The following is a 22,131-nucleotide window of genomic DNA, read 5'->3' on the forward strand; positions in this document are numbered from 1 at the left end:
CATGTATTACTGTATCTTGAATTGTTATTAACAATATTGTTTTTGATTCACAATTATTGAGCTCAATATCAATTCACGTGTAAAGGTTATTTAGTTGATAATATAATTTTTCGAAAGCTAAAACAATTAAGGGAAAGATTCGAAAATTCATTGTTAAAATAAATAGCGTAAAGTTTTTCAGCAGATATACAAGCAAAATATCTAGTTAATAATGGAATGGATAGAGAATACAGTATATACGTTTAATTCAATATTTCTTTCACAAGAGTGTTTTCGGGCTTTTCGTATAAACAAAATATATATAAGCTTTACCTGGGTTACTTCTGTCATCGGGAAGGATTCCGTCTTCAGATGTGGTGGTTATAACTGTTGTCTCTATAGAAGATGTCGATACTATTTCTTGTGTAGGTGAAATTGATAATGTTTTCTCTGTTGATGACGTCGATGTTGTAGTCTCGGTTAATTTTACAGTCATGTCTGTGGTGGACTTTGAAGCTGATTTAGATACTGATATATCAGTTTGCATTTTTGACCCTGTTAGTACTGAAGATGCTCTTGAGACTTCTGTGAATACGGGAGTTGTCGATCCTGTTGTCATCTGAGGTCTTTTTGATTCTGTCGTCAATTCAGATGTTGTTGGTACAGTAGTCACTTCAGGTGTTGTTGGTTCGGTTGTCATCACAGATGGTGTTGGTTCTGTAGTCATCTGAGATATTGTTGGTACTTTAGTCAGCTCCGATGTTGTCGGTTCTGTAGTCATCTCAGATGTTGTTGGTACTGATGTCATTTCAGATACTGTTGGTACTGTATTCATCTCAGGTGTTGCTGGTTCTGTTGTCATCACATATGGTGTTGGTTCTGTAGTCATCTGAGATATTGTTGGTACTTTAGTCATATCAGATGTTGTTGGTACTGTTGTCATTTCAAATGTTGTTGGTACTGTAGTCATATCAGGTGTTGTTGGTTCTGTAGTCATCTTAGACGTTGTCGGTTCTATAGTCATATCAGATGTTGTTGGTACTGTTGTCATATCAGATGTTGTTGGTTCTGTAGTCATCTTAGACGTTGTCGGTTCTTTAGTCATATCAGATGTTGTTGGTACTGTTGTCATTTCAGATGTTGTTGATTCTGTAGTCATCTTAGACGTTGTCGGTTCTGTAGTCATAGCAGATGTTGTTGGAACTGTTGTCATTTCAGATGTTGTTGATTCTGTAGTCATCTTAGACGTTGTCGGTTCTGTACTCATATCAGATGTTGTTGGTGCTGTTGTCATCTCAGATGTTGTTGGTTCTGTAGTCATCTTAGATGTTGTCGGTTCTGTTGTCATATCATATGTTGTTGGTGCTGTTGTCATCTCAGATGTTTTGGGTTCTGTCGTCAAATCAGTTGTTGTTTGTACTGTTGTCATATCAAAAGTCGGTACTGTAGTAACGTCAGGTGTTGTTGGTACTGTAGTTATCTCAAATGTTGTTGGTTTTGTTGTCATCACAGATATTGTTGGTTTTGTAGTAATCTCAGATGTAATTGGTTCTGTAGTAGTCTCAGATGTTACTGGTTCTGTAGTGGTCTCAGATGTGGTTTGTTCTGTAGTCACCTTATACGTTGTCGGTTCTGTAGTCATCTCAGATGTCGTTGGTTCTGTAGTCCTCTCAGATGTTGTTGGTACTGTAGTCATCTCAGATGTTGTTGGTTCTGTAGTCATCTCAGATGTTGTTGGTTCTGTAGTCATCTCAGGTGTTGTTGGTACTGTAGTCATTACAGATGTTGTTTGTTCTGTAGTAGTCTCAAATGTTGTTGGTACTGTAGTAGTCTCAGATATTGTTGGTACTGTTGTCATCTCAGATATTGTTTGTACTGTAGTTATCTCAGATGTTGTAGGTTCTGTAGTCATCTCAGATGTTGTTTGTTCTGTAGTCATCTCAGATGTTGTTTGTACTCTAGTAGTCTCAGATGTTGTAGGTTCTGTAGTCATCTCAGATGTTGTTTGTTCTGTAGTCATCTCAGATGTTGTTTGTACTGTAGTCATCTCAGATGTTGTTGGTACTGTAGTAATCTCAGATGTTGTTGTTTCTGTAGTCAAATCATGTGTTTCTTGTACTGTAGTCATCTCAGATGTTGTTGGTACTGTTGTACTCTCAGATGTTGTAGGTACTGTAGTAGTCTCAGATGTTATTGGTTCTGTAGTCATCTCATATGTTGTTTGTACTGTAGTCATCTCAGATGTTGTTGGTACTGTTGTTATCTCAGATGATGTCGGTACTGTAGTCATCTCATATGTTGTTTGTACTGTAGTCATCACAGATGTTGTTGGTACTGTAGTACTCTCAGATGTTGTAGGTACTGTAGTAGTCTCAAATGTTGTTGGTTCTGTAGTCATCTCAGATGTCGTTTGTTCTGTCGTCATATCAGATATTGTTGGTTCTGTAGTAATTTCAGGTGTTTGTGATACTGTAGTAATCTCAAATGTTGTTGGTTTTGTAGTCAGCTCCGATGTTGTTGGTACTGTTGTCATCTCAAATGTTGTTGATTTTGTAGTCAGCTCCGATGTTGTTGGTTCTGTAGTCATCTCAGATGTTGTTGGTACTGTAGTCATCTCAGATGTTGTTGGTTCTGAAGTCATCTCAGATGTTGTTGGTACTGTAGTTATCTCAGATGTTGTTGGTACCGTAGTTATCTCAGATGTTGTTGGTACTGTTGTCATCTCAGATGTTGTTGGTTCTGTAGTAATCTCAGATGTTGTTGGTACTGTAGTCATATCAGATGTTGTTGGTTCTGTAGTAATCTCAGATGTTGTTGGTACTGTGAACATCTCAGATGTTGTTAATAAGGATGTCAATTCCAGTGTTCTTAGTTCTGTTTTCACTTCAGATGTTATTGGTGCAGATGTCAATTCTTTGGTTGTTAATTCTATTTTGTCGGATTGAAACGAAGACACTGTCGATGTGTTTAGTGACTGCTTTGTAGTGTCTCTTGGTAGTGATGTTGTTTGTGTTAGTATTGAGGACAATGTATTATTTACCGATGATGATGACGATATTGTAAACGACTGTGTGTTACAATTTGCTTCATCAGTACCATCTGCACAGTCAGGAAATCCATTGCATCTATTCGAGCATTCTCCATTGTCACATCGATAATTGTAACCTTCATTACACGGGAAAATAGATGTACCTTAAATGAAAAAAGTATTGTCATTGTATTTTAAAAGAAAGATTGGATATCACTTCCAATGAGAAGACATTCTGAAACATACATACGGAGGTAGATTTAAATAATAGTAGGTCATCGTTTGTTAATTACATAGAAACAAAAGAAACGGAGTATAGTTATGTTTTAAATATTTTAACATGACAAAATAGGGGAGGGGGAGGGTAATAAAACATTTTTTTTTATTGCTTAATCAACTGAAAGCTCATTTCAATTTCTCAACCTTTAAAGGGAAATCACACTATTTATACTACTCTTAATAACTCATAGGTATTTGATTTGGATCCTGGTTTTCTACGTTCACCTATCACTATAGCCTTTCATGTCTTAAAACAACATTACTTTCAATATACTATCTCATGGTATGTAAGTAAGCGGTGGATGGTAACGACTAATTTCTGACGATGTGGCAACTGCTGCAGTCTGCAACATATGTGTTCCGGATGGATAAACAATTTCACACATGACACCCACCCATCCTGTTGTTCTTGCAAAAACACACAAATTGTAATGGTTTTCATGACCGTTGAAAAGGAAATTTAATAGAGAAGCATAAATAGTAACACGTCATTATTTGCCTTCGTGAGCGGAAAGTGATTTTGTGTTGAAGATTTTCAAATTGATACATTAATACTTATATAGTTTTAATACTCACAATTTTCTTCATCAGACCTATCGCTACAATCCGGGTCGTTGTCACATAGAAAGTTTCTGACAATACAGGGTCCATTCCTACATTGAAACTGATCTTGAGTGCAGTTTTCAGCTTGCAACATAAATAGATACATGAAATTTAGGTAAGGATTGTCGTTATAATTGTCATACAAAAACAGCCATGAAAACTTTTGTTTACAAAATAAACTTTATTTGTTCTAAGAACATCACTTATTGCATTCAAAGTTTGCACATTTGCTACACTTAGAGGTATTATACAATTAACACAATGTGAATATAATCTACAACTCGGGTTTGGTACATCTACAAATAATAGTACCTCATTATCTAAAAATGTATAAAGGAATGAATTTCGTTTCACTCTCTATTGTGACAGAAATAGATGAAGTTGGGAACAATTATTTATTCATACTGCATACGCAAGTCACGAGACTTGGTGAGACAGAGGTCAACAATTCAGTAGAATTCGCAGAACTACGTATAACTAGCAAATAGGAAAATAGTAAACAATATACGAATTCACACCTACAGGCCTAGTTTGTACGTTGATTCGATTAAGTGTTGTATTCATTGATCCATTTAGAACAAATGTGTTCACTTTTGGAATTTTAAAAAGTAATTGCTTTCAATTTGTCTTGTATCAGGTTTGTAAGCTAGTTGCGGGACACTTTCTAACAGTTGCATTTGTTGCAGTCGTATCATACATTGTATCATATAAACTTCTCTTTTTCTATAAAATTGAGAAAGGAAATGGTGAATATGTCAAAGCGACATCCACCCGACCATAGACCCGACCCGACCACAATATGTTTGCATATGCTATTTGAATATAACTAGTCCATGTAGTCATATAATTAAAATATTTTTGAATTGAATATACATAAAGTTATTTTTATAATTACCTGCTATGCATTCCAGTACTAATAGTAGTACACTGACGATAAAAAACATGTTCGTCTTCATCATAACTGCAGAGATATTTTTTCTCTTAATCTCATTCTCTTATCTAAAATAATAAAATGCTCTCTTATCTAAAATAACAAAATGCTCTCTTATCTAAAATAATAAAATGCTCTCTTATCTAAAATAATAAAATGCTCTCTTATCTAAAATAATAAAATGCTCTCTTATCTAAAATAATAAAATGCTCTCTTATCTAAAATAATAAAATGCATAAAAAGAACATAATCTTTATTAATAATTGCGTTATAACATATAACGTTAAATGCTGAATAACTGAATATGTAAATAAAGATGATGTAGTTTACCAACCCGGCACAAACTTATTATATTTTGAATTTCTCCTCAGGTAAACTGAGTATCTAGTATGGTGTTAACAAAAATGATATAATTATATTCATTTTAATATTTTGGTGGACAATTCATTAGTAATCCACATGTGAAGGGGAGAAATATTGATGTTGCATTTTTTTTTAATTGTTTATTTGATGATGTCGCAGAATAAGATAAAAGACATACAATATATCAATTCGTGACCTATCGTATGCGAATCACTGACCAGCATCACTCTTCATTAACAAGTGAAAAAATTGAACTAAGTTGAAAATCTATTTTGTAGAATTTAAGTGTTTACCGCTTGTATTGAAGTGCACTTTCAGATTGAAATTACAATTTCAAAATGATTTTTTTAGACCGATCCATCATACAGTGAACTTATGTATAGGTTCAATCGATAAGGCTATATCTTAGGGTAATATGGAGTTCGGCATATTTTGTAGGCATATGGACATTGTACAAGATGTATATTGCAAGATACGAAAAACACCTATGAATTACACCAACAAAAGACTTCCACTTAACAACAGGATCCTAACTCACGACAGGAGCATAATAAGAAGCTTCGGTCAACGGAAATCTACATGATATCTTACATGACATGTTGTACAGTTTTTAAGTTTTGACAAAACGATCGATTTTGCGTTTCGTAGGATCATTCATAGTTAGAAAAAAATGTTCCTGTCCCTAATCATGAAGTACCATTAAAAATTAATCGAAATGAAATATGAGGATGACTTTTATTTACGTTAAAAAGGTGAGTTCAAAACGACACAATGCAGTTGTTGTTGACTTACATTAAGATTTATGATCTAACTACGTCTTTTTAGAAAACTTAATGACACATACTAACCATGAATCAACACGGATGGCTAACACTTTTATATGTTTTTTTACTGTTTTTATAAAGAAAGGCGAATATAAATGTCGTAAAATCACGAACAAACACAGAAGATAATTCAATGTTAGTTAATCGTACCACTGTTATGATTATCAAAATGAAAGTAAATCACTTTTATATTTTAATTCAAAATATGGATGTTCAATTGGATACCGACGTTTCCAGAAGTACAATTAATTGTTTTGATTCGTGTATTTTTTTTTTATGAAATATGTGTGTAAAAATAAACTAACAATAAATAGAAATAACGACAAACCTGTTTTATGAACCTTTAAATGCGTAGTAGTCCATCTTATTTAAATGTCAATCTGACACCTGATCTTTTCTTAAATAACTTCTTTACAATTGATACGAATGGAAGGTATATTGCAAGTAAACGTTTTCCCAATTTTATTTTTGAATTATACGGCTATATGGATAAATGACTTGATGCATTATCATTATGACCATTCTTGGTGAGGCCCAACAAGGTAATATGCAATTACATTGTAATTAACTTCAAGGTTATTTGAACAAAGTTGTGGTTTAGCTTAAAGTTCAGAACGAGAATTATAGAAGTAAGACTGTACATTGTTATCATTAAAACCTAAAATGAATTTCTATCCATCCTAGATCGTTCGAAAATTACAGTGTAAATAATAATCATTCATTACCTTTTCTAATCCCGATTTTCTGTAGACAACCTTCAATAGATGAATGTTTACGCATGCTACTGATTTTTAGTGATGTTGTGTTTTAATCTTTATCTTTTTCCGACATAGTCGGTATAATTTCGGTTTGTACCCTTTGAACTTAACGACGCTTAACTATGGCAACAGAATACGCATGCTCGAAAATCCTTTATGTGATTGGACAAAATGCTGTTATGATGGGTGATTTGGTTGTGTTTGAAAAAACGTCTCGAACATTATATCGTGATGGAAAGCAAGTGAAAAGCTATAAATATTTGAACTAGATCTTACAAAGATTTATATTTTTATTAAAATAATTGTGTCTCCAATAGCTCTTTGCATCCATGACAGCTGTTTATTCGGGACAAATATATAATTTTTAATGTAAACTTTGTAATACGAACGTACATGACTTTTAGAACGCAACTACGCATGTGAGATTTTTGGTGAATGAAAACAGAAAGATACTACTTATACTATCAATAGTTTCTAGCTTTGTTAACCATGAATTAAGTTAAATGTAAACCGTAGAAAATGTATATTTGTTTCTTGTTATTTGCACTGGATATTTTGACAAATAAAATTTTAGGTGTCATCACTATTTTCTTATATATCATTGCCTTTATATAAACAGACGTAGTAAAGAATTTCTTGAAGTTACATTCAGATGGAGAATTTATTAAAGAGGTTTTGTATCATTAAGTCATTTTGCTTCTGAAGGTTATCGAAATGATAGTTTAAAACATATACTCAATTTAAATACGTCGGATATTTTTTTAAGAGTGTTCTTGTTCTTTTCAAAGTCGCATTATATTTGGACGTCTATTAAAATGTCATTTTATCAACGTAAACTCTAATCAACTCATACGTGGTTATAGTGTACCAAAACATAACAGAATTTATGGTTAAATACAAGACATGACAATATAAAAAAGTAAAATCCCAAAAATACTGAACTCAGAGGAAAATCTAACCAGAAAGTCCATAATCACATGACAAAATCAAATGACAAAACACATAAAAAACGAATGGACAAGAACTGTCGTATTCCTGACTTGGTACAGGCATTTTCAAATGTAGAAAATTGTAGATTAAACCTGGTTTTATAGCGCTTAACCTCTCACTTTGATGACAGTCTCATTAAATTCCGTTATATTTACAATGATGCGTGAACTAAACAGACATATTAACAACATACTCAAACAAAATACATATAAAACACATAACAACAACATACAATAACAACACATAACAATAACATACCACAACAACATGCCACACCTTACATGAAATTTACACACGTTATATGAAGGTTACATATCAATTCAAACATAGGATACCATTGCATACTGCTTGCATGTAATTATAACACTTTTTCTTTTCAAATCATAAAGTATAGTGTAAAAAGTGTGCACACCTATTTCCATAACACCTTTATATTTAGCTATACATTAATATAAGGACTACACACTACTATTAAAGGCATTAAACTATTAAAGCGAGGACAACATTCGTGCATGAACCCGTTGTGTTTTCAAAGTATTTGGTTAGAAACTTAAGGTACTGAACACTTTAAGGTGGATAGATTTAGATGAAGATTACATGATGAAATGATCTATTGTGTTATGTTTTTATGCGTTTCCTTGTGATAAGTGTTCATGTGTTTGTTTATACTTTATTACTGTCACGTAGTGTAGTTATTTTAGCGATATGCTCAAACATTGTTATTTAAGTAGAAGTTTTGTCTAGCCATGCAACCAGGTTCAACCCACAATATTTTTGAATGTCCTTTACTAAGTCAGAAACATGGCAGTTGCTATTAAATAGTCCGTTTCTATATTTTTGTAATCCGGATTTGTTTTCTCGCAATGGCGGTATATCACTGTTGTCTTTCGTTTAGATTTCATACTGTTTAAAAAAAGACCTTGAATTAGTTATTGCATCGAAGCATTCTTGCATATTTCAATTGAGATGAGCGTCCTTCGTTGAATGCGTATTTTCTATTTGTATTTTGCATTGCTCTGTCTTACTTATATTAACACATTAATTTGTGTGGCAAAATACTTACAAATGTATTGACTTAATTTGGGGCGGTAATTAGAAGATTTTTATCGTAGGGTATTTTTTTGACGATGGCACATTGTTATAAACATGTTAGAAACAAAGTAGTAAACACAGAATATAATCAAACTGATCATCGAAATATAGAAATTCATCTTTAAACATCTTTGCCGTGATAGATGTATTCATACCGTGAAGGTTTTTTCATTTTCTCTAACTATTGAATATTTTTTGAATAGTTGTTCTACCCAACGTAAGCTAGCCTAAGCCTCATTTTCACTATTTTCAAATATCATGTTGAAGTTTGAATATGAGCTTATGTAGACAAACTGGTCGATTGGCAACTGAAGGATATTATTAAGTGATAAGCACAATGTCTTTGATAATCGTTTATTATGCACTAAAATGGAACAAACAAAAAAAAATGCCAAAGAAACACTTATTGTTTCTTGCATTGCTCAAACAACGTTTGATTAGTCGCACAAAAGTATAACAGATGGTGAGGCGATAGATAAATAAAAAAACAAGTACATACATTTAAAATAAACGACACAATAGTTTTACCAATGTATATTAAATTTAGAAATCAATTCATTGTTAATTTGTTAAAGTTGACCTTAGACTTAACAAAACAGTAGTATTAATTTTGCAGCCGAGTAACATTGGTCATCGATCCGAAGGCATTATTGATGTCAAAACGGCATTTTTGTCAATATTTTCCCCATTAAAATGATGAAAACAAAATATGCTTTAAAACGAAAATATGTTTAACCTTCAAAAATGTAGTATTAAACGTTGAGTTTTAGATACATTGCTTATAAATTTAAACACTCAGATATAACATGCGTTACGCATCATGCTTTTGTCATTAAACTATACTCCTTGATGTTTAACTAGCTGATGGATCTTAATTAAGAAATCAGAAATCAGTTTCGATTGGTAAATCACTGGTTTTGTGTTGTCTTTTGTTATGCATCATAAGCGTTATACTTTGAAAACGAAAACTTGAATGATTAAAAGATGCGGCTCTCTGCTCTCGTTATCAATCGCTTAATCTTGTCCTGGTCACCTTTTATACCAAAAATCGTCAGTTGGTGTATAGCCTCGGCATGGGTCACCGGGATAATTTACTTGAAAATACAAGTGTTAACATGTAATTATGTTTATTTGAAAATAATGCCATTTCAAAAAATATGTATACATCAGTTTGTAACCAATACATTGATGAGATAATTAATCATGGTGTACAGGTAAAGTACTCAAAATATTTACTGTCATAAATAACGTATAAGCAGTTTTGTCGTGTGTTGCATTTGTGTTCTCCTCTATCCATTTATCCTTATTAATTTCTGAAATAAGACTTCTTTTGAAATAGTTGAATATTTGAATAGAAAGCACATTAAAAAAGGCAAAAAACTCTCTTAAATAAACTCATCATAGATACCAGGAATAAATTTAGTATATTTTCCAGACGCGCGTTTCTTCTACAAAAGACTCATCAGTGACACTCGAATCCAAAAAGGTTGAAAAATAAATTACGAAGTTGAAGAGCATTTAGAACAAAAATTCCTAAAAGTTTTGTCAAATACAGCTAAGGTAATCTATGCCTGAGTTAGAAAAGCCTTAGTATTTCAAAAAATAAAAAAATGTGTAAACAGTAAATTTATAAATATAACCATATCAATGACATTTCATGTCAGCACACAAAGTGCTGACTACTGGGCTTGTGATACCCTCGGGGAAATAAATCTCCACAAGCAGTGGCATCGACCCAGTGGTTGTAAAAAAAACTCATCATAGATACCAGGACCTTATCATAAAATCTTAGATTTCTACCCCTTATATTTTTCTTAAAACGCTATATGTTGTGTATACATGAGTTTCTGTCTAAATGATGTAACATAATCATTGGATCACCGGCTTTGTTTTAACAGTTTTTTATATTGAAAGTATTGGACTTCACACCGACATAGTAAGCATATCGTTATTGCGTTAAAGGTCTAAAACGTCGAATGTTGACGTTTTGTCCTACCAATTAGATAACAGATTGAAAAATTCAACACAAACGAAGTCATTGAACCCGTGATTATTTTACAGCATTCGAACGGAAAGAGTCAAAGTTGTATTCAAAATTTTACAAAAATATGTGACATAGCAAAATTAGCTAATCCTTGACCTTAAGTAGAATAAAAATACATGAAGACTTCAATTGCAATCATATAAACAGTTCACAGCTACAAATTTAGCCAATTTGTAGAATTTAACTGATTGCAAAAATAAGCACATTCGAAATACTACGAATTTTCTTTACCCAGGCAACTCATAAAGTTTTGGAATATTGGGTCCTCAATGCTCTTCAATTTTCTTCTTGTTTGGTTATATATTTTGATCTGAGCGTCACTGATGAGTCTTATGTAGACGAAACGTTCGTTTGTCGTATCACATTACCAGCCTGGTACCTATGATAACTAATTAAAATTGAATTATGTCTTACGTAATTCTAAGTCTAAATCACACTTACTTTTTGCATTGTAAGCTGTAGCCATTTGAAAGAAATTTGGATTTTCAAATGTCATCGTAGTGGTGACTGTGTGTTTAGAATCAGCGCTATGGTACAATGAGTTTCTATTAAATTTTGAGTTAATGTTCCTAAAATACAAAATACAAAATTAAAACTGTTTTCAATCATTGCCAATGCTTCATATCTATGAGAACGTCATATACAAGATATATGTCTTTTATGTTTATGTCAAAGTTTGGTAAAATAGTTCTTCGATTGTTTCAGTTGTTATGCTTTAGAAATTTTGCATTGATCGCTCTTAACTAAAGTCAATCCAGGAAAGCGCTTTGGATGTAGAAGTGTAGTCTCGTTTTCATTTTTCATTTTAGCTACGATGCTTATAGATGAAAAGGGATCTGCTTATATGACATATATTTTAAAACAGTGTATTTCAGATTTATTTCGTGTTGAGTCAGTTTTTTAATCGAAGTCATGTACATGTTAACGTATTTCTTTTACCAGTAACAGAGAATTGCCATCATAATGTATATTTTCTCATAAGGTTTGATATGAATAAAAAGTTTTGGTTTAACAACAAATTGCGTTTCTGGTGCCCGCAAAAAAAAAGAGTGGCTATTGATACCAGATAGATATTCAAACTCAAAATTTAAAAATGAACTGAAAACGTCATGCCTAAAAACAAAAGACAAACAGAAAAACAATAATAAATAGAAACCAACATAGAATATCGTATCAATTTGGAGATATATACTCCGTTTTCAAGCTCTGCTGGAATGTTGCTACATCGAAATGGAAACTCCTCAATTGGAAAGCTGAAATTATATCTTTTATCGTGAACTTTTGTTTTCGACCGACCTTCATTGCCAATTTTTAGATGTTAGTCAAGATATGAGGCAGACTGAACTGTATCTGTTGTTTCCTTTATCTCTAGTGGGATAGATGCGTTTAGTATTAGGTGTCATTTTTCTCATCACTTCGTTTTCTGGCGTAAGTGGTTCGTCGCCCACCATCGTCGGCCGTTAACTTCTACTAAAAAAACTTAAACTGTTATTTTCTTTGTTCAAAAGAACTTCTGAAGATTGGGACCAAATCTGTTATTTTGCATCAAAATAAGGAAGACCTTATCATACGGAACAGGTGTACCAAGTTTCAAGTTAATTCGACTTTAACTTCATCAAAAATTACCTTGAAGGATGTCACTTAATACAGAGAGCTAAACGTTAAATGACATTTCAATATCAATTAGCTTAAAATATAATATTTATTTTCATAATTCTATTGAAAATAATGTTGATGTCTCGGTCCAATAAAAAGAAAACACCAAGATGTTCATAACATAATGAATCTAAGAAAACTCAAAACATCAGAGTCAAAATGAAAGACCACTGAAAGAAAAAACAACTTTAGCCAATCATCACACAGATAAACAAATCGATATACTGAAACAGAACCCATGCATGTGCCCGAGAAGGGTAACAGTTCTTGTTCCGCTATTGGTCCATTGTGGTTATTCATTGCAAGTAACAATACGATAATTGGTCGCATTCAGTAGTAACACAACCATTAAAAGGTGACGGGATTGTTGTTTGAGCAATTATCAGGACCAGTTTGCAAATAAAACTTTCCGAACTAACACAATTGAACTTTAATTGCCTAGATGGAATATCTTTGGCATGAACCTCAGTTGTGTTCAGATTGAAGCAATCTTCTACTAGTCTCATCATACTATAACGGAATGTCTTAAATGTTACAAATCTGAACCATCAATAAAATAAGATATTTTTCAGAAGAAACATTCTATCACAAAATGAAACGGAAGGCTAGCAAATAAGTTACATTAAGTAATACATATAAAAAGCAAAAACATATATCTAATGATTCTGGTTTTGTTCCCCAGTTTAACAATTCTCAGTCAACGGCACATTAGAAAACTGCTACTGGCTCAAAATTCAGAATAACTCAATATTTATCATTCACCATATGACAAGAATAAAACAAAAGAAACTAACGATATATTAAACTCGAAATTCAAAAAGTTTCGACTTAGAACTATATCTTAAACGTGTTTGCATTATTTTCTCTCTCTCTCGATATTATAGCTAAAAGATACAGAAATATTTAAAAAAGAAACAAAAAATGTGTGCATTGACTTAAACTCCTTAAACAGCAATAAATTGTATTCTTATTGTTATACGAGATTCTTACCTCATATTTGAACTTCTTATTAGCACTGTAACAACCAATAGAATTAAAAGGGTACACACTATAGCTATAACAATGACAACAGAAAGCGAAGAAAACTCTGTAAAATATCAATAAAGATTTTGTCATATCAGAGCATGTATCAATTTGGCCCTCTTTTTTTATTTTCAACACCTTGTTTTGAACAGTGTGAATTAAAATGTCATCGAAAATAAGCATCATTAACGACACATGCATTTTGTTTATCTGCGCCTATGTTTTTTAAGGAATGGTTTACTCTACAAATCACACAAGTATGAAAACGGAATGCATGCCTTGTGTGTTTTATTTCTACTCTTGTAAGAATCGCTTCTCATTGAACCATAACTAGCATACATACTACATAGCCAAATTCATTTGAATCTCAATTAACGTGAAATGGACATGAAAATTTTCACGTTTGAGGTGAATCTCATCCGAAATTTTTATGTGAATTTCATGTGAGATTCATGTGAAATTCACGTGAGCAAATTTTGCTTGTGTAGTTTCAAGCAAATGATGATTAAGGGGATAAAGGAATTTTTCACAACCTTAGATTGTAAAATGATAGAATACAATAGCCTAGATTGTCAATCAAGTCACCAAAAATTGATGTTGAAGTGCAATTTAATTATTGGACATTTAAAATTGTAAATAAATGTTCAATTTTATTTTATTTTATATTATAGGACTAATTTCTAATGATTTAATTGCATGTTATAAGCAATAGTTTCTGCCCATTTAAATTGTTGATACCTAGAAACCAAATTTAGTGCAATGTGTTCGGTTTCACCTTCCAGGATTGCATTTTTTTTTAAAACGCACAAGATCGTGAGCACAATGAAAGCTTAACAATTACAAATTCCCTACATAACGACCAGGACAGATATTTTACCTTGAGGCTTTGCAGTGTTACGTTTCGTGCAAGTGTAAAGATTAAGCAGTATATTACAGTATACGAACTTAGAAAAAAACGTTGTTTACGATATATGCTCTGTAAATTAACAACTCAATTAAGATTTTCTTGTTTTGATAAAATAAAAAAACAATATTAAATCCCTAATGGATAGTTGTCTCATTGATAATCATACCACACATTATTTGTACAAAACTAAGACTTTATACCTGGATCATTTGTATCGTCTGGTTGTTTACCGTCAATTGGTGGTGTTGTGGTTAGTGTTGGTGTGGACAACATAGTTGATGCTGTCGATGAAAAAAGAACTGTTGATTCTGAAGCAAGTGATGATGTTGATTGTTTAATTGACATTGAAGACAGCACCGCTGATTCAGTCGATAATAACTGAACTGTTGATTCAGGCGATGATGCGAAAACTAATGATTCTGTAAGTAATAACATTGTTTGTTCAATTGGCACTGAAGATACCACTGTTGATTCCGTTGATGATAATGGAACTGTAAATTCAGTCGATGGTAACTGAAATGTTGATTCAGTTGATGATATCTGAAATGTTGATTCCGTTGATGACAATTTAACTGTTGATACAGGCGATGTTAATTGAATACTTGATTCAGTCGATGTTAATTGAATACTTGATTCAGACGTTGATAATTGAAATGTTGGTTCAGTTGATGATAGTTGAACTGTTTGAATATTCGACGACAATTGAACTGTTTGTTCTATAGAAAATGGTAATATTGTTTGTTTAGTTATTATCGAAGTAAAAAGTGACAAATCAGTGGTTGATACTGGAACTATTTGTTCCGATGAAACTATTGATGTTGTTGGTTCAAAAAACAATATGGATGAATTTGTTGATTTGATAGAAAGTAATGACAATACCAATGTTTCTGCCAATGAGAAAAAAGATTGAACTGTTGTTTCAACGGGAAGCTGTGAATCGCTAGACAATATTTCTGCTGTAGATTCGGTCATAACTGTTAACTCTGTAGAATCGTGAAAAGAACCTGTTAAGTCGGTATACATTGATAACCCTGACGATTCGGATAACAAAGGAACTACTGATTCAGTAGAATGAAATGACGATGCTGGTTCGATAGATATGTTTGATTCAAGAGGTGAACTTGAAACACTTTGTGTAATAAAAACTGCCACAATTGACTGTGAATTTGACAATGAAACCAACACAGTTTCTTCTGTAGATAATGATACAGCGGATTCGAGGACATATTGTGAGTAAGATGATTCAATTAATAATGCTGCTGTGGATACGGAAAATACGTTCACTAATGATTGGATTGTGGATTCAGTATATATTGCCGACGTTGTCGACGCTGATAACATTGACGAACTCTGAGGGCATTCAGCCTCGGTGCCTGCACAGTCTCCAGAAGGACACTTAAATCCTCCTTCTGGACAAGGCGGATCGATGATTGTACCTTCAATGGTGAATAAATACAGTTGGGTGAAGACTAAACATTACATATTATAAACAGACAGAAAACATTAACGCGGCGTTCATTCACCATGTTCACGTGCACTTCATATAAATTCAATGTTAACTCGGCGTTACCTCCGAAATTTCGATAGACAAATAAAATGAATATTCTTTTATTCTGTACGTCTTCACGTTAATGTGAAGCAGATGCATCTTCTTGTTTTGTTAGAATTAAACGGAAGTTTACCTTTTATATTCGACGCGCGTTCACGCATTTGCAATGGTATCCTGGATACACTGACTAATCATATCATATGACTAGCTACGTAAAATGCTAAATTGCCGCTTTTCGATAAATATATCGAATCACGTATGCAAAGCATGATATGAATCCTATCTAAAAGATTAACTGTCATGTTTTTTTTTTCCATTATGTAAATTTATCTGCAAATTTGTTTCTTTGTCTAGGTAACAAAGCATCATCATTCAAATGATGTTATAGAGGTTATAAAGTGTAAAGTGCATCTACATTTTCATGGTATGTAAACCAATTCAAAACGAGAACTTTATAGAGGGGTGTTAACAATGAAAAGAGCCAATATTTCGTTTTTCTGTCGTCATATTTTGAACCATACCAACTCTAAAAAGATACACTTTTCTTAATTGAGTGTACTTTAAAAATGATACTGAAATCCGTATTTAAGGATTAATAGAACTCAAAACATATATCAACTATTCTTTATTGAATATGTAGTTAAGCTAGTATCTGTATCATGAAACATTTCAACTTACAATTTTTTTCGTCTGATGTGTCCTCGAATGGAAAGACGTCACAATCAAATCCATCGTCACATCTTAATTCTTTTCTAATACAGTTTCCATTGTCGCATTCAAATTCGGTTGTTTTGCACGATAAACCTGATAGTATAAATAAAATGTCCACATTATCACACACTTTCGAATTTTAACATTTGAGGAGAAACATTTTGACTATTACATTCAAGACAAATTGAAATATCCGAAAAAATTTGATGGTCGTTCACGTACATTAAAGAACATAAAAGCTGTAGAATGTGGAATTTTTAATATGGTATTTTGTGATTTTCACTAACATTTTGAAAAGTATGAAGACAATGATAATTTGAATTTAGACAATAATAATAAAAATCTCCTACTTTAGTGATTGGAACTAGTAAACAAATCTGTAAAATATTGAATTTCTGTGGTCTTACTATCTTCTTACAAATACCTAGAAAAACCCAGAAAAAAATGGATTTAAAGTAATCTACAAGCATCGGATTGAGAAACAAATGAACTGTCATTGATATCTTCATAATGCTATCGAAATATAAAAACGTAATCATTTCTAATATTATAGTATACATAGTACAACACACTATATCTAAGGCTATTTGCAACATCTGATATTAACAAACGAAATGTGTCTGAAGCAAAGAAAAGTCGAGATTAACATTGATAAATAATGCATAAAACCAAAGATTTGAAGCCAAGGATGTATAAGACGTTAACACTCTCTCAACATTTCTCAATTTATAGTTATTTAACGTAAACGATTTAATAATAGATTTTCTCTGAGTTTTAGAAGTGTTTTTTGCAGAAATTACTATTTAATAATGAAGAGAAGTTACTTAGGGTGTGGCCTGTAAGGTAAAATTCTGCTTTTATCAAATTTAACCTCATTTTCTATTTCTTGTCCAAATATCCAAGACATAAATTCGGACAGCACTTACAGAATACAATGTTTACATTTTATTTATTGTGAATTTTCTCACTCCCAGAACATGCAGAACATGCATAACATATTTGCTACTAGGCGTTATGCAACTAACACTCAATCAATAAATGATTCGATTTAAGGTGGTAGACCTGGTATATTGGAGACAACTCTTATATATGTACATGTATTGATAGTCATCAGTGCGTTTTAACATAGCAGTAAATTTTAGAGTGATCAAGAATTTATGTTGTTTACAATGTGGCTTTTAAAAGGAGGCAGACATACCCAGTCAGCTGCACATGTTTGACACTACCAAACATTAATCTGAAGAAAATCTGTTTTTAATGATGTTGTTTAAAAGGTGGAAAATTACCATTCATACATGAAATGCTTTAAAAAGCACCAATAAACTGTAAGTTTTGGGAAATTTCAATTGATTCGATCAGTTTCGGTGAAAGATTTAAATGTGATGCTTTCATAAAAAAAACGCTCCAATTCAAGCTTGAGTAGGAAAAATATTTCAAATATGCCAAAAACGTCACTTTTCAGATGGTTTTTAAAATAAATGAAAGTGGCCGCATCCGTGTTTATCCTCAACCTTTCTATATGTTATATATTATCATCAAATAAAACTTACATTTCAATATAATGAATGAACACGAATGCGACCACTTTCACTCAGACGGAAACCGCCTACAATTTAACCAAAAAGCCATAATAGCGAAGATTTCAGTAATTTAGCATGACTTTATGATGCTAGTACACGATATATGTGCGCTGTTTTGTCAAAAATTGTCAAAAACAGCGTATATTTATGTAGCAGAAGCATCTACTTTGCAATAATAGCTAAATGATTACATTTTCACAATTTTGTAAAACTGTGGTTATAAAAATATCTGCTAAATTTTGGGGCCAAAAAAGAGTCTTACTGAAGCTACCCCTTTGTGATTTTAAAGATTAATAAACAATACATGTTTAAACAATGTTTTGCAGGAATCAAACGACAAAACTTTTTCTGGCCAAATTTGAAAAAAATGTGGTACATGATCTGGCCAGACTTTTGCCGTATAAATTATTAAAAATCGTTGTTTTACGTTTTGGCTATATATATAACCATGATGTTTCAGATTTATTTTAAGATATGTCTCTTCTATGCTTTTTAAAAGTTAGGGGTATTTCTAATGACAACATGTGCAAAAACATACAAGTGTTTTCGACCGTTTCTTAGGGTACCACAAAACTGGTCATATTCAATATACCCTAAACATAAAATGGAACGGTCAATTTCCTTAAGACTTTGGCAGACGATGCATTGACCCCTACCTTTTCAATGATGTGAATATAAGAAAAATTAAACGATAGGAATTTTTGTTGTCACCAAGGCCTACCCCCTTAAATGGTTATATAACTTACAGTATAGTAAGGGACCTCGTTAATATATATTATATTGACATTTTTAAGGCTGCAAAATATATAGGTATAGCAAGATGTGGTATGAGTGCCAATGAGACAGATCTTCATCCAAGTAACAATTTATAAAAGTAAACCATTAAAAGTCTTGGTACAGTCTTCAACACCGAGCTTTGGCTCACACCGAACAGCAAAATATAAAGGGCTCCAAAAATTACTATTGTAAAACAATTCAAACGGGAAAACCAACGGTCTAATCTATATAAAAAACGAAAATCGAGCAACATTCATGAACCACATAAATAAACCACATCTTATGTACATTAGATTCCAAACAATTGCAGCGGGATTAAACGTTTAAATAGATCAAACCTTATCCTATATCTGAAACAAAATTGTAACATCACACACAACATAGAAAGACATATTATAAAATATCAATTGGAATGGCTTTATTTAATAAAAAAACGTAGTAACACAAACTACCACACAATGAACAAATTGAATTTGATCTATCATATATACAATTTAAATAGAAAGTTGATAAAGTAAAAGTATCATTCCACTGTGAAATGTTAAACCATTTCAGAAAATATTAACTTTGACAATAATCACGTAATATTATACACAGGTTAATGAAAATAACTTTGCTGCATCCAAACAGCACGAGCAACAAACCCTGCAGTTAATAAATATAGGAAGATGTGGTTTGAGTGCGGTATGTAAAGAAATATTCGTATAGAAAACAGACGAAATTTGAAAGCATGAAAGTTGGCTGTTTTTCAAAGATGTACCTACATTTGTGAGATTAGTCATAAAATTTGTTACGAATTGATATACACACAATTACGTATTAGCACCTATCTATGTTATATTGCTTTGCAATCTTATTTTTTAAGCAATCATAAGCTAGCCTCATTATTTCTACCAAAATTCATTAAAGAATGTGCTTGGAGTGTTGCTGCTGAATTGTAATCAAGAAAACACATGAAATTTATAATAGTTGATTCCAATTTATATCGGCCTTTCATATTAAACATAAATGATTATAATATATAAATAAGCAAATGTGGTTTTTGTACAAATGAGACAACTCTCCATCCAAGTCACAATGTATTTAATATTCAAATATTTTTCCAAGTAATGCATATACATGTATTCCATAAATAGAATTGAAAGTAAAAATGGGGAGTGTGTTTAAGTGACAACAACACCTCAAGTTCACAAAAGCGTCTTTAACAGTGAAAAAATCCTGCATCCACAGGCGGAATTCAGCTTGCCATTCAAAAATAACCAAAACACATTTATGTGAGTTATGTGTACGTACCTTTTGATATTTCTCTACTGAATACGATTAAAGACAGGATGTGTATTATCATAGCTGCTGACTACTGTCAAACTAGAAAAAAAAGTATTGACCTCTAAAAAAAAATTAATTGACATACCTGCAGTGCCATTTTGTAGTATTTTGCTGTCCAACTGCAAGTCACCTAGTCAATCATGTCATACTTTTCTTTTCTCTTATATTGTAATACGTAAAATAGTTATCCATAAAATTTTACTAAATGTAAAGCTTCAATGAAAATATGTGTTGAAAATTTTATTTATACCTGACCAATTCGATAGTTTACTTACTGTTTATCACCTATATGTACCTATATCAATATATGAAATATAATTTTACACATCTTTTGGTCTAGACACAGATCAATAAATATCACATAATGGAATTTCCTCAACTACCTGTTTCTAAAAAAAGACATTTTTAATGGATTTAAAGTTCTATCTTTTGTTATTGACGATGAATATTTAGTAAATTGAGTCATAATCTATATACACATAACAGTGCATATATTATCATTTATAAATAATCACTAGTGAGTACAAATAATGATCAATAGTTTAGGATCTGGTTTTTAGTGTGCTAAATAAAACTCTGCAGTTTTGATGTACAGGCTAGTCTTTTTATTTTTTCACATTAATAAATTATAGTTTATGTATGCTAAGGAAAGCTTTCTTTACATTTATAACATAACCTTGTTTTCTTTTCACAAATTCATAAACTAAATATTTGCAATCATAGAAACAATTAAATTCAATATAAATTCACAGTAAGACTGAATGAAGAAAAAAATAACTTGAATATAAGCATTTTTTTATAATTTAATTGTGTTAGTCCCGTTTACTCCCATATTTGCCATACAATGGAAATAATAAGCATGTTACGTAAGCACAATCACATCTTTATTTTTTTAAAGTTGAGGATTAATTGTTTTAAATAAGTTCATTGTAAGAAAACAGTAAAACTAATCACCGTGGTGTACTGATATGAACTACGAAGTTTAGCCTTATCAACGAGAACATACGTATGGCTGAGGTGTAGATGTGAAATGGTCACATTATTACATTTATGAGATCAAGTCTTTTTGATATAGATTAGACCGTTAGTTTTCACGTTTGAATGGTTTTAGACTAGTAATTTTGGGGCCTTTTATAGCTTGTTGTTCGGTGTGAGCCAAGGCTCCGTGTTGAAGGCCGTACATTGACCTATAATGGTTTACTTTTTTAAATTGTAATTTGGATGGAGAGTTGTCTGATTGGCACTCACACCACATCTTCCTATATCTATTTGAAGGTTTAATCCTATTTCAATCATTTGTTTCGAACCGATAATTGTTTTAAGAGACAACACGGGTGTCATTCGGTTTATCTGGAGAAATGATCGTGAAAGAATATCTAACGGTGGTCAAGTATTGAGAGACGATCGTGAAAGTTCTGGTAACGGATCGTGAAAGACATTTAATGTACATTCTAGTTCAAAATCTTTGAAAAAAATCGCCTAATTTCCAAAACGCGGAACAAATCCGAACAAAAAAATATGTCTGTCAGAATGGTTTAACTTCCTCATCATAACTGTGAAAGAAGATAAAGAAAATATGAAGTACTTTTTGAAAAAACACAAAAGGTGCAATGCGTGTCTATGAAGTTAATTACAAATAACACGCTTTTTGTACCTATAATCGTCATATTTTAGTTTATCGGGATATATTTGAAATTTAAACTTTGGTGTA

At 32.0% G+C, this 22,131-nt stretch overlaps 2 protein-coding genes across 2 annotated transcripts; both read right to left on the minus strand.

Annotated features, from left to right (window-relative positions):
• Window positions 1–259: 259 nt before the first annotated feature.
• LOC134727604 (mucin-2-like) lies at window positions 260–4,884 on the minus strand. The gene is made up of 3 exons (XM_063591984.1): window positions 4,785–4,884; window positions 3,863–3,973; window positions 260–3,171 (listed from the first exon to the last, which is right to left on the minus strand). The coding sequence occupies exons 1-3, from the start codon at window positions 4,846–4,848 to the stop codon at window positions 260–262; spliced, it is 3,087 nt and encodes a 1,028-aa protein (XP_063448054.1). The 5' UTR covers window positions 4,849–4,884.
• A 4,396-nt stretch (window positions 4,885–9,280) lies between these two features.
• Window positions 9,281–20,760, minus strand: LOC134681862 (uncharacterized). Its single transcript, XM_063541505.1, has 7 exons — window positions 20,696–20,760; window positions 20,388–20,459; window positions 16,705–16,830; window positions 14,678–15,913; window positions 13,538–13,634; window positions 11,333–11,460; window positions 9,281–9,941 (listed from the first exon to the last, which is right to left on the minus strand). The coding sequence occupies exons 2-7, from the start codon at window positions 20,437–20,439 to the stop codon at window positions 9,877–9,879; spliced, it is 1,704 nt and encodes a 567-aa protein (XP_063397575.1). The 5' UTR covers window positions 20,440–20,459; window positions 20,696–20,760; the 3' UTR covers window positions 9,281–9,876.
• Window positions 20,761–22,131: the final 1,371 nt, after the last annotated feature.

This window comes from Mytilus trossulus, chromosome 8 (assembly GCF_036588685.1).
Source record: "Mytilus trossulus isolate FHL-02 chromosome 8, PNRI_Mtr1.1.1.hap1, whole genome shotgun sequence".
In the NCBI taxonomy this organism is placed as follows: Eukaryota; Metazoa; Mollusca; class Bivalvia; order Mytilida; family Mytilidae; genus Mytilus; species Mytilus trossulus.

What these genes read in the sequence shown, in the direction of transcription:
- LOC134727604 (XM_063591984.1), bottom strand. Translation starts at nt 4,848, where the DNA reads ATGATGAAGACGAACATGTTTTTTATCGTCAGTGTACTACTATTAGTA. An exon ending in AGTACTGGAATGCATAGCAG is followed by an intron (nt 3,974 to 4,784) that starts GTAATTATAAAA and finishes TTATGTTGCAAG; the next exon opens with CTGAAAACTGCACTCAAGAT. An exon ending in TAGGTCTGATGAAGAAAATT is followed by an intron (nt 3,172 to 3,862) that starts GTGAGTATTAAA and finishes TTTTCATTTAAG; the next exon opens with GTACATCTATTTTCCCGTGT.
- LOC134681862 (XM_063541505.1), bottom strand. Translation starts at nt 20,439, where the DNA reads ATGATAATACACATCCTGTCTTTAATCGTATTCAGTAGAGAAATATCA. An exon ending in CACATCAGACGAAAAAAATT is followed by an intron (nt 15,914 to 16,704) that starts GTAAGTTGAAAT and finishes TCACCATTGAAG; the next exon opens with GTACAATCATCGATCCGCCT. An exon ending in ATAAGAAGTTCAAATATGAG is followed by an intron (nt 11,461 to 13,537) that starts GTAAGAATCTCG and finishes TTTGTATTTTAG; the next exon opens with GAACATTAACTCAAAATTTA.